At 33.7% G+C, this 12,049-nt stretch overlaps 1 protein-coding gene across 3 annotated transcripts; it reads left to right on the forward strand.

The window, feature by feature from the left end:
- The first annotated feature begins 1,174 nt into the window (after positions 1-1,174).
- Positions 1,175-9,065, forward strand: LOC111003324. 3 transcript variants are annotated; one of them, XM_022273764.2, is made up of 4 exons: positions 1,175-1,307; positions 1,584-2,799; positions 3,738-5,544; positions 6,480-9,065. In XM_022273764.2, the coding sequence occupies exons 2-4, from the start codon at positions 1,751-1,753 to the stop codon at positions 8,577-8,579; spliced, it is 4,956 nt and encodes a 1,651-aa protein (XP_022129456.2). In that variant the 5' UTR covers positions 1,175-1,307; positions 1,584-1,750; the 3' UTR covers positions 8,580-9,065. The 3 variants fall into 3 exon arrangements, with proteins under 3 accessions (XP_022129456.2, XP_022129455.2, XP_022129457.2); XM_022273763.2 differs by lacking the exon at positions 1,175-1,307 and having other exon boundaries at positions 1,327-2,799; XM_022273765.2 differs by lacking the exons at positions 1,175-1,307; positions 1,584-2,799 and adding an exon at positions 2,950-3,383.
- Positions 9,066-12,049: the final 2,984 nt, after the last annotated feature.

A 12,049-nucleotide genomic window follows, 5' to 3' on the forward strand; every position in this document is an offset into this window, starting at 1 on the left:
TGGAACTTATCCGGACATTGTGAAACAGACCCTAAAACATTAACTTTCGTTGTTGAGCTTAGTTAATTATTTAAATAAATAATAAACAATATCGGCCATTATTTGGACAACTATGATGACATATATTTTGAACTAGCGACCCGCCCCGGCTTCGCACGGGTGCAATGCTGATACTAAATACACTACAGAAAATCTGTGAACGTTGTATATAAAAATGTGGGTTATCCATAAGAGATAGACATATACCATCGCGGACTTTTCTGTAGACCTTTTAAATGTGTACAATACTTTACATACATACAGTACATTATTTTGATAAAACTCGTAGGGTTCAGCCTGCGTTTGCAATGTAAGCGGAAAAAATGTAATTATTTACGACATCACATTAGAAACCTCAAAAATAACAGTACTTCTCCACTATTTAATGGATGTTATTATACATATGTATAATAACATCCATTTATATAAATCTTCCTCTTGAATCACTCGATCTATTAAAAAAACTGCATCAAAATCCGTTGCGTAGTTTCAAAGATTTAAGCATACAAAGGGACATAGGGACAGAGAAAGCGACTTTGTTTTATACTATGTAGTGATGATATTAGACAGTTATCAAAAAATTACCTGTTGTTATAGAACATTTCATGAAATTAGTTGTACTGTTGATATAGATAAAAAAGAAAATTACCTATTATTAATAATATTTACAATTAAAGCAAAATTTATTTCCAAGGCAAAAAAAATATTTAATAAGGCGATTATCTCTGTATCTCAAGCAAATTCTATGGATATATTTTTTTAATTTATCATTTGTAATAAAAATAAAATATCTTTAAAAATACATAGACATATATAAAAAATTTATAATGTATATTACAAAAACGGATGACATGATATTGAGTTTAGTTATTATTACGGTTATTTATACACGATGTAAATTAATTTGTCACGCGTTGTACTGAGCGGAGTAACTACAGTATTAAAATAATGTTTCCAATTCCACAGTGACATCAAGTTTAAGGATTCGGTAAGTTTACTTGCAAATAAATCATATGTTATAAGATGAATTTAATAAACATTGACCGCCTTATGTCCAATGATGACGCGAAATTCACAACGAAAATAAATTCATGCTCGAAATTATATTTAGAATGTTGGTCCGGCGCCGGTAGGTTCGCCAGTTGAACGTAGATATTGACCGATCACAAATCGTATTTAAACAAAAGTGAAGTGATTTTTAATTAATCAAATTATTTATATAGTATGGTAAGACAAAAAGCTATCAGAGGGTCTTCATACGCGTCAAGGTAAATTCGTGACACTGATCAGAAATAACAGTACCAGAGTGATACACAATTTATTCATACCTATTTTCACACTAACCCACGCAAACACACTATGTTTTAGTAGCAGATACTCTCATTGAAACGAAATGTCGTGTTGTTGGTTGGACAGCGGTTGCTTTGCTGGGTCCGTGTGAAAAAAGGGAATTATTAAAGGAGACTGTGGACGTCATCCGATTCCTTAATTAAAATTTATTCCTCTTACATTTATTTTGATTAAACATATGGAATTGTCACCAGATGAAGAAAAAAATATCCCACCGGTGCCAATAAAAACATATCAGTGGGAAGATTTGCGAAGAGCTCGAGAGGCTGGAGGTTATCCTTGGACACATTTGCTAAAAGTACCTCTTCAGGAGGAAATAACAGCAGAGTTTATAATCAGATCAACAACGCCCAGAAGAAGTATGTCTCGTGAATTTTCAAGGTCACGTACTCACTCCCCGGTTGTGGAGGCTGTACAAAAGATTTTAAATTTAGATTCATCTCCTGGAAGTAGCCGAAAACATGATGACGATGGAAGAGATGAAGGTGTTCATATACCGAACTTCTCTAAAGAGATATCCCTAGATTCTGAAGATGATTTTTTAAATAAAAACACAGTGTCAAAATCGTCCATTAGTCTCGTTACTCCGACAGAAATCCCAAAAAATATTTCTCCCAAAAGTATTTTAAAACGTCGCGCACCAGAACCACAGTATATTGGAGTTACGGAAACGCGCGAAAAAACCAAATGTTGTCATCCTCTTGTAAATAAAATAAAACATTTAGCTGATAAAACGCTACACAAATTAGATAAGATTGAAAGTGAAAAATCTCCACTATCAAAGCGAAAGAAAAATGAAGAATCCCAAGAAATAAGGCAGTTAAAAAATTCACCCAGTGCCGTAAGGCGACAAAAATTTAGTGCTATAAAGTTAGGGGACTCAGATGAAGTAAGTAAAACAATCTGCGTAGACACACCCCCTCCCAGAAAGAGAAAAGAACATATTTATGAGGATATAGATGATACAGAAGAAATATCTTTTGAAAATATTCAAAATACACCTCAAGATAAGGTCGGAGACTTACAAGAAGATAACGACATTCATGTCGAAAAGAGATCAACTAAATCCTATGACCCTAGTTTAGTCGCTGAAGATACAATTTCTTTAAAGGAAGAAGAACATGTTATGGAAATATTACATAAAAATACTGATCAGAATCATAAAGAAGTTATTGGATATATGGAGGATGATCATGATATAGCTGAAGAAGCAGTTCATGAAGAAACAGCCAACACTTATAATACCTCTCACAACATTACAATTACTGAAATCACTGATGATGAATCCACCAGTAATATGGAACAATCTTCAACGGTACCTATTGAAGTATCACCGAGTCCAAGTCCAAGAGAAATACAACGAAAACGAAAGGAAGAATTTCAAGACAGCGATTGGTCTAAACCAAGCAGGTAAATATGATATTTTCGTTCATATATAATATTGATTAGTGATTTTTTAAACAGAATTGAGTTTTATTTAAAAGTTTAATATTAAATGGTGTGTGACATAACATAATTTTAACACATACAAAACCAACGCTAGCTGTACGTCTGATAAATATAGCTCAGTCTAAAATGTCTTCCTGCATAGTAGGTAAGCTCTTTAGAATTGTCATCGACGATCAGTGCCCGCAGTTGCTTTCACTCCCGTGATTAGTTCATTTACAACCCTGCTTTCACAAACACGCTGTACGTTATGTGACATTATTAAGCCGTTCGAATCGTAAAAAGGAAAATTTTCAAAAATGGATGAGGTGAAATAAGAATATCTTTTGTACGTCAGTAATGAGTAATTTGCGTCGGTGGACATCGGAAGGTGGTACCCCTTTAGAAAAACCCCTAAGACCAACGAGAGAAAGCAGTGTCCAGCTATATACACCTGAAGTGCGCTGCGCTTGCCAATTTTTTCAATCAGTTTCGCTTTTACCGGAACGAGTTAATCCAGTGGGCACTCGACCAACGTCGCGGGCGAGTAATTTTATTTCAAATCTAAGGTAAGTCCACCTACATTCATGCAATATTATGTTTATGGCGGTAATAACGACTTGCAAAATAAATTCTGAAATATATAAATGAATGTTGCCGGTGACTGCTGCGTCTAAAACGAGCGTCCCGGTTGTCCTAATTATGAGGCGTGAAGCGTGTTTGTGTGCGTGCGGTTTTAAATATAATTTTACAAGACAGACTTCTTAAATTATGCGACTTTCTGACAATCTTATCTGGCTTGGCGAATGTTTTATTTGTGATATTTTATGCGAAATATTATCATACTGTATGGTATTGTATTCTTATGACAAATGTAATAAAATAATATTACATTTATTTTCAAACATTATTTCTTTTTTCAGTGATCATGAATATGAAATCATCGAAAAGCCAAGCATTACTTACACGACCCCAAGCGTAGATGAAAACCCCAAAATGGTAAAAACCGAAGACGAATTGTCAAGTACTACTTCTTTAGAACGCAAATATTTACAAAATCAATCTGATGACGAAGAAATTGATAGCAAAGAAAATATAAATGAGGATAAAAAAGAAAGGGCGATGAGTGCAGAAGCTTTACAAAAAGATATTGAAGAACGTTTTTTTGTTAATACGCCATCAACGGTATCAAGAACTGAATGTGAAATTAGTACCAGCCAGGTTGACTCGTCTGCGTTGGAAAATTTACCATTAAAAAGAGACAGCCGTACAAAAAATGGAGAGAGCATTGACAGTAAAATACAACAACGATTAAAAGAGGGAACAGGAAAATTAAAATCACAGGCTGGAAAATTAAGAACAAAAATTAATAATATGAAGATGCCTGATCGACCTAAATTTAAAATGCCAGAAAGACCCAAATTTTCATTACCTGATAAAAGTAAATTTAGCCTACCAGAGAGATCTAAAATAAAGAGCTTCAATATAAAGGATAGGTTTTCTTTGGGAGAACGAAGAAAGTTTTCTTTGCCTGAGAGGCCAAAATTTAATGTTCCCGAGTTTCCGAAGTTTAGAATGCCCGAAAGACTTCTGACTAACTTCCAGAGTTTAGGAAGGAAAAAAGAAAATAAAGTGGATGATAACACTGAATCTACTTCCGATTTACAAAACACAGCCACCGTAGATTTCGAAGTAAAAACATATCCAAGACTATTTTCAAAAAAAAAGAAACCGCCTCTGCCCAAAACATCGTCTTCTCCCACTTTAAATAGAGAAGATACACCTCCTCCCACTTTTACCTTTACTCGTATGAAGAAGCCGATGGAAGAAACAGCTTATGATCCTGATAGGTCAGAAGAACCACGAGAATACGGTAGTATCGATAACACAGACGGTGATTTTACTTCTGATACTGTAGAAAAAAAACAATTTGAAACGACGTATGATTTTGATAGAATGCCCTCATATGAGTACGAGGAAGAAGATCAAGAATTCCAGAAAGCTGAAAATTTACACCCAGTTTCACAATTATTGCCAAATCAAGAATACACGCACATAAACGAAATAAATAAAGACGAATTTTTTGTTCGACCGAGAGGAATATCTCGAGAAAATATACAAGTAAGGGAGTACTTGAGCGATGAAATACGACAAGCGTTTCAGACACCGAAAAATGTTTTGGTCACATTGGGAACGGATTCTAGAGACGAAGATTCTAGAGAGCACATGTATGCTAACGACTTAGATGTCGATAATGATATAATCGACGACGAAAATATTAAGTACTCAACAGAAGATATTAATGAAAGGGATGACGGATATTACACATTCCCGCCTGTTAGACCATCTAGAGCAAAACGAAAGAAGAAAGAAACTGATTCGATAAAATATATTGACGATAGCGTAAATGCCAGTATGCAGTTTAGTGACGTTGATTTGGGAATGTCTGACGAGCAACTTGATGATCAACCTATGAATGATAACTTACAAGGTCATATCAATCAGGAATTCTCAGACTTCCCTCCTCCGACTGATTTACGTTCGATTCACGAATATGCAAATGATGAAATTATCGAATATCCTGATCAAGCAGTTCAATCACAAACACTTCCTATGCCACCAAAGCGAAAAAAGAAGTTCGGCAAACAAGACACAAATTCCTCCTTGACAACCTTCGATAGCTTGACACTTCCGGAAAATTTTAAAAAGCCTCAAGATCGCAGCGAAGATGTAAGTATTTTCTATTTAAATTTAATTAACATTGCTTTTGACTGTACGTAATGAAGTATAGGAGATAATTAATTAAAATCGTAAATGAAACATATTAAGTGAAAAAAATATCTTACTTTTATAGAATCATGCTGCAACAAGTAGGATTCAAAGCCAATTCGTAAAAACACTCATAATATGTACCGGTCTGGTAGTGTTGTCTCATATCAACTAATATATAAAAGAAATATACAAGCATAATGTTTATAGGTATATGTAATATCATTTGGATAATATTGGCGATATAATAATTTCAGGTAGTATTTAAATCTGAAATCAAATTTTATTTAATCAGTTGTATTTGAAAATAAATAATGTTATTTAAGTTATATAATATTGGCAAGGTCGTCGGTAAATTTGTTGACTTTCAAGATTTTCGTTGAGTTAAATCTAAACTTTATAAAAGACTGAGATTGTATAGTCCAAACTTCAAATGAGATTTAACCGAGCGCATTGGCACAAATCCAGATATATATACTTTTGGACGTAATGCGAATTTATTTTCGTCGACGGCCGTTAGTGATTGTTGACCTAGTTATAGAAGTTTTTCAGATCCACCTTAACAATAAGCTTCTGAATAACTCTATTACTACAGGCCTAATAAAGATGATTATTATGATTAATTAAATTTTAATCAGCTATTATTTATTTGTATCGGAGGCATTGAATGAAGGTTGTATACCCAAACGGTTATTCCGTCACCATATGGGCCCCATGCATTTCATAAATATTGACAACGACGCATAAGTATTGTCTATAATGTTTCCGACCTTCAGACCATGAATACAAAACAATCGTTGAAATAACATAAACTTTAAATTTACATACCACCAATTATACTTTTACTTGAATGATAATCATAAATAATTTCGTAACATAAAACTTTTTTTTTCCAGATAATCGTGTATCGAACTGAACACGAATACACTGTTCCTCAAGCTGAATCGGCGATAGATCCAAGTCCTGCGCCACCAAAACGAACCCGTTCGCGAAGTTCTCGTGAACCATCTCTGTATGACGATGATCGAACTTCGAGAGGGGCAGATTCTCTAATACTTGACACAAATCTACCACCCGCCGGAGACATCGATGGGAGATCAGAAAGTTGCCATGAAAGTCCAGGATATGCTACTGTCGATAAAGGGGGTAGTCAACAAATTAAAACGGTTAGAAGATCTAAAAGCAAAACACCACCACGACGCAGGAAAAGTAATAGTTCTGAAAGAAAATATTATACTGTAGGCAGTAGTAAAACTGTTGTTCCAAATAGACCGCCTAGGAAAAAATCGTCTATAAGTCTTACAACATTAGATAGCTTCGCGCGACGATCTATAAGTGGTGACTTTACGCAGTACGATGAGATAGATGAACCGCAGGTAGAAGACGTACACAAGAACTTAAAATCAGGGGAAATTTTAAATAAAATGAAAGATAGACCGTTGCCCCCTCCACCTCGCCCACCCAGAGGACCAAGAAAGAAGAAAAATTCATCAGTGGATGGACTAAATGAACTAGATAAAATAATGGATATAGAGAGCCCACTGACAAAGTCTCCTTCGCCCTACTTATCCAGTGAACTCCATCAAAGTGATATAGTAGAAATAGAAGTCTCTACACAAACAGACCCTCTTCCAGATGATGTAGATTTTGACATAGAAGAAAATTTGAACATATCCATGTCTAGTTCCCTAAGGGATATCATAAATGAAGATTCAATGCTTGGTAAATTATCAGATAAAACAGGTTCTCGGCCTACATCAAGATCTGAAAAATCATTAAAACTGTCTGACCCAAAAATATCTGGCCTTGGACGTTCATCGCCAACTGTAATTTTAGTAGAAAAACGTGTATCAAGTCCAACTAGAATAAACGAAAGAGACGAAATGTTAACGGAAGCATCGTTAACTGTTCAACCTATAGATGTTGATGAAAGAGAAATTCCTGAAGTACCTCCCTTACCAAAATCTAGGAAATCTTCTGCACCTAAGCCTTCAACTGTTACATTAAGTGATCGTACCCTTGAAAGGATTTCTGTTGAGACAAGTCGTGATGTTCAATTAGATAACTTGGTTACACAAAGATTGCAAGTGAAAGATCTAGATGTCGGTAGATTAAACGTGTCTGAATTACAAGCTACTAAAATCCTTGTATCAGATATTGAAGGTATGACACTTCAGGTTAATGAATTAGATTCAAAATCAGGCCATATATCAGTAAGTGGCATAGAATTCTCGCAATCCGTTATTGATGAAATTGCTAAGAAGTTTGCAGAAATGACTGCAGTTAATTCAAATCAAGCAATTATACAAGTGCAGCAAAGCGTGGCACAGATACCTTCAACTCCTAAGACCAATAACAAAGAAGAGGAGACGCAAACAGAGGTATCTCAAGAAGAAAAGAACAAGGAAAGTAAAATTGTTGAAAACATTGATGATGATTCTTTGTCTACAACATTTGCACCTCCACTTAGTATCGAAGAAAACATACCACCTCAAAGACCCCCGCCTCCTGATCTTACTCCACTTTTATATTCATATTTACAAGACCTGGCCTCCCCACCCCCTGCAATTTATTTCCCCCGAAACTTACCACCTACAAATTTGCCAGAGGCACTCCACACAACCCCAGCCCCACCTTTACGGCGATCAAAACGTAAGCCCGCCGCAGCTCTTAGCGAATCTAGTTCTGATGACGCAAGACCTAGACCTTCCCCTCGAAGAATGCCTGTTCCGGTCAGAGCTCAGGAGCCAACTATCACCGAGGCGGGTGCCCAATTCTTAAGAGTATGCCATAATTCTATTACTCGTGCTGTGAGGAATTTATATACTTCCTTTATGAACTACGTCCATGGTGCTCAAGATAAAAGAGATGTCCAAATGGCTATGGTTATATGTTTAGTGTTAGTCGCAGGTTTGATCATGTTTGGATTAAGCGATAGTAGGGCTGTACACCATCACCATTGGGAGTTTTTCAACCCTCCAGACATACCCCAATAATAATAAAATATTTTCAAGTGTACTTTGAGTTGATAATATAAAGCCAATAAAACGAAAGTAAACAAGCATTTCTGCCAAACTTTCCATACGACTTTACTTAGTAATAATAAATAGTATTAAGATCAAAAAGTCCTTATTGACTCGATCTTTGGGATGGATGTGTTAATATTGTGTAGTCTTGTCATTATAAAAGTAGAATTGTCCTTTAACAAACATCATCATCAGTAATATATTTGTATCGCTCTTGTATTTCTAAAATGTTGTATTTGGTAGATTATTTAATGAACATAATTATTAACGAAGTTTTAATATATATGAAAAACTAAGTTAATTTAACGTTGTAATAGGAGCTTAAACTTTTAACAATATGAAATGTTATTTAGTTTTATATTATTGAAATTATAATAACCACATAATAATTTTGTGTGGTTTCAGATGTTATGCATTTTGTTTTTGTTGTGTAATAAAGTGAAATTGATAAATAAATATTATGTTTTTGTATCGAATATCACTAAAAAAAAATTACCTGCCATCCATCGGGTGCAAATGTGAACCTGAAACATATTTGCAGGTAAGACTCATTTTATATTTATGAGAGGAGTTTGATATGATTGAGTTGTAAAAGCGTCTTCTAAGAGCGAATAATGAAAATACTACAACTAGACACCACTATATGTACTTGTAATACTAATATTACTGTTGAAAATTTGAAGATAGAGCTTTTTAAGAATATCTAATATATAAAATTCTCGTTAATTATAATTTCCATAATTTCTCACATACATATACTTACCAATAACAACAGATTGAAACAGTAAATATAATGAAATACTAAAATTTAATACTATAGGCTGAGTGGGGGGAAGATTTTTTTTTTGATGAGATGAGCAGAGTTGTGTTTAAACCTCTTGTTCCACAATAAATATTAACCTATATTAATGTATTGCTTCGATTAGTAGCGATCAAAAACATTACTTTATCTTTATCATATCAATAACATTTTGTTAAATATGCATACCAAAGCAGAGAAAAATATTAAATAAACAAATAAAGATAAGGTTAGTGGGGGCAAGATTGAAAGTTTTTTTGATGAGATGGGCAAAGATGTGTAGAATACTAAATATTTTAATATAACCAGTACCAATTTATGGGTTTGATTAGTGATGAGCAGTATATAGGTACAATACTTTCATTCATATAAATAAGATATTGTTAAATCTGTTCCAAAACATACAGAATTAGTAAATGAAAAAATAAAGGCTACAAAATATGCTTTTTGATTACCGGATAGTGTAATAATATCTTGCCGCCACTTTCCCTAAATAAAATTTAAACAATAATTAAAAACCCTGGCAGCATTTGCTCGCTGTATTGGGATTTGCGATTATTATTTATTCCTGGAGTGAGGAAAGCACCTGATCTGGGGCCACCAGTGCCATCTAGCAGGCGCCAACTTAATCTTTTACTGTGCACTTGAACCCCACAGTCCAAGGCTTTCTACTCCATAAGGAACCAAATCGAAGTTGGAGAAAACACTTATATTTGCCGTTTATTATTTTCCGCCTGCTCTGCGGCCGCCCCAGCTGTTTTGCTTGTCAGAGGGAGGTAAGACGAGGCTGACGTGTCCACAAAAGCAGCAACCCAAAGCCCGTCCGATCTTTCAAAGGATTAACGACATTCTACCCTGCCGCTTGCCATCGTCTCTAGCGATGCCTTTATCGCTAAGAATAAGGATTAAGCCAATGGTTGGCTCCCCTCGACCCAACGTTGCGTTGGTCTGTAATTGAAGTGTCACTCATAATTTTTGGAATTGCAAAGAAGATCATACCACCTGTTTTAAAATTTAGCGAGAAGAGAGGCCTCAAACACTAAAATAATATTAGAGAAATAAACATGAAAAATATTGAATTAAAATCGATCTCAAATCATATATCATTTATTCATATAGGTAACATAAGGTACACTTATGAACGTCAAAAAAAGAAATAATATACATTAAATGATTCTAATTTTACATTTACTGCCAGTTCTTAAATCAAGGGCGTAAAACGGAAGAGAAGAACTGGCAATAAATTTACAAGTAAAGACAGCTAAATTCAGTTTCATCCAAATTCAACATCAGTTAAGTTTTTATTGTTGCAGTATAAGATATATTTTTATATAAAGCAGATTATTATTATTATTATAAATGGGCAGGAGGCTCACCACATCACAGGATGTTAAGTGATACCGCCGCCCAAGGTAACATAACCTATGTTAAGATTTGATTCTTGGTAAATTATATTTATAGAATAATTAATATTGCTGGTATTGCATAAATTTCATATATACCACCAACTCTTAGGTAAGATTTTCAAATACAATATTTTATAACCACTGAAGACAATGTAAGCTGGTTTTGTTCCTCTTTTCCTTAATAATTGTCTAAAAATGTTTCATGCTCAAATAAAATTTTATTTTCAAATGCTCTAGTAATTCGAGAAAAGTAAATAAATTTAAGAATTTCTTTAAAGTACTTATAACATGTTTTATTGAAGCATTTAGGTATAATTGATTTCAAAATTACTGTACATACTACTCAAATTACTCTACTAGTAAATAAAATTAAATTAAATTCTTCTTCAGTATTTTTATTTATTGCTGTCAGCACCTAAGGTTAGAATTTATTTATTTAGGAAGATAACCTAAATTCTAACAGTAAGTCAAGGGGTTGCTTTAAAAGTTGTCATTTTTTAATTTAAAAGTTGCAGCTGTGGCCCTTGTAGATGGTTTGTCAGGATATCTGCTTCCAAATTTCCACTTTATTCTATTACACAACACTGAATTAAGTCCCAGCTGTAGTCAAGCTTTTAGTTGATAATATGTTTCAATTTAGAGAATTACTATATTTTTTTACATAACTTTCTGATTGTTAGGATTAAGATTACTATGCACTCAATGTTTATGCTTTATTAATTTATGCATTAAGGTCTCTGAAAAAGGATTTTAAAGAATGACTTCCTTTGCTGTAAGTGCAGCACTAGATTGTTTCTTAAACATCAATTTATTGTTTTGATTTTCCAGCGAGTTTAAAAAATAATTGCGAATAACATATAAATGCCTTTAATTATAATATTATATTATTTTAAAATTAAATTAATTGTCTTTATTTTTTGGTACCATTTACATGTTTATATTGTGTTATGGATCTAATTAATGTAAACATTATTTACATTTATTAATTGTGATGTTGTTAAATAGTGAGCCTGGGTAAAGAATTGGCTAAATGCCATATGTTTACTGTATGTCATATACTTTAAAACTGTTATGTAAATCAGAAAAATGTTTGATAAAATTTTATTTATTACAATTTGAATTTTGAACTTTTAATGACAAAATTTTTGACTTGACACTTGAGTCACTTGACAGACAACCACTGACATACCAATAAGCTTATAATGTGACCATTCGTATTGAACTACAAGCTTGTG

The sequence above is a fragment of the Pieris rapae genome, chromosome Z, assembly GCF_905147795.1.
Source record: "Pieris rapae chromosome Z, ilPieRapa1.1, whole genome shotgun sequence".
In the NCBI taxonomy this organism is placed as follows: Eukaryota; Metazoa; Arthropoda; class Insecta; order Lepidoptera; family Pieridae; genus Pieris; species Pieris rapae.

What these genes read in the sequence shown, in the direction of transcription:
- LOC111003324 (XM_022273763.2), top strand. Translation starts at nt 1,568, where the DNA reads ATGGAATTGTCACCAGATGAAGAAAAAAATATCCCACCGGTGCCAATA. An exon ending in GATTGGTCTAAACCAAGCAG is followed by an intron (nt 2,800 to 3,737) that starts GTAAATATGATA and finishes TTCTTTTTTCAG; the next exon opens with TGATCATGAATATGAAATCA. An exon ending in CTCAAGATCGCAGCGAAGAT is followed by an intron (nt 5,545 to 6,479) that starts GTAAGTATTTTC and finishes TTTTTTTTCCAG; the next exon opens with ATAATCGTGTATCGAACTGA.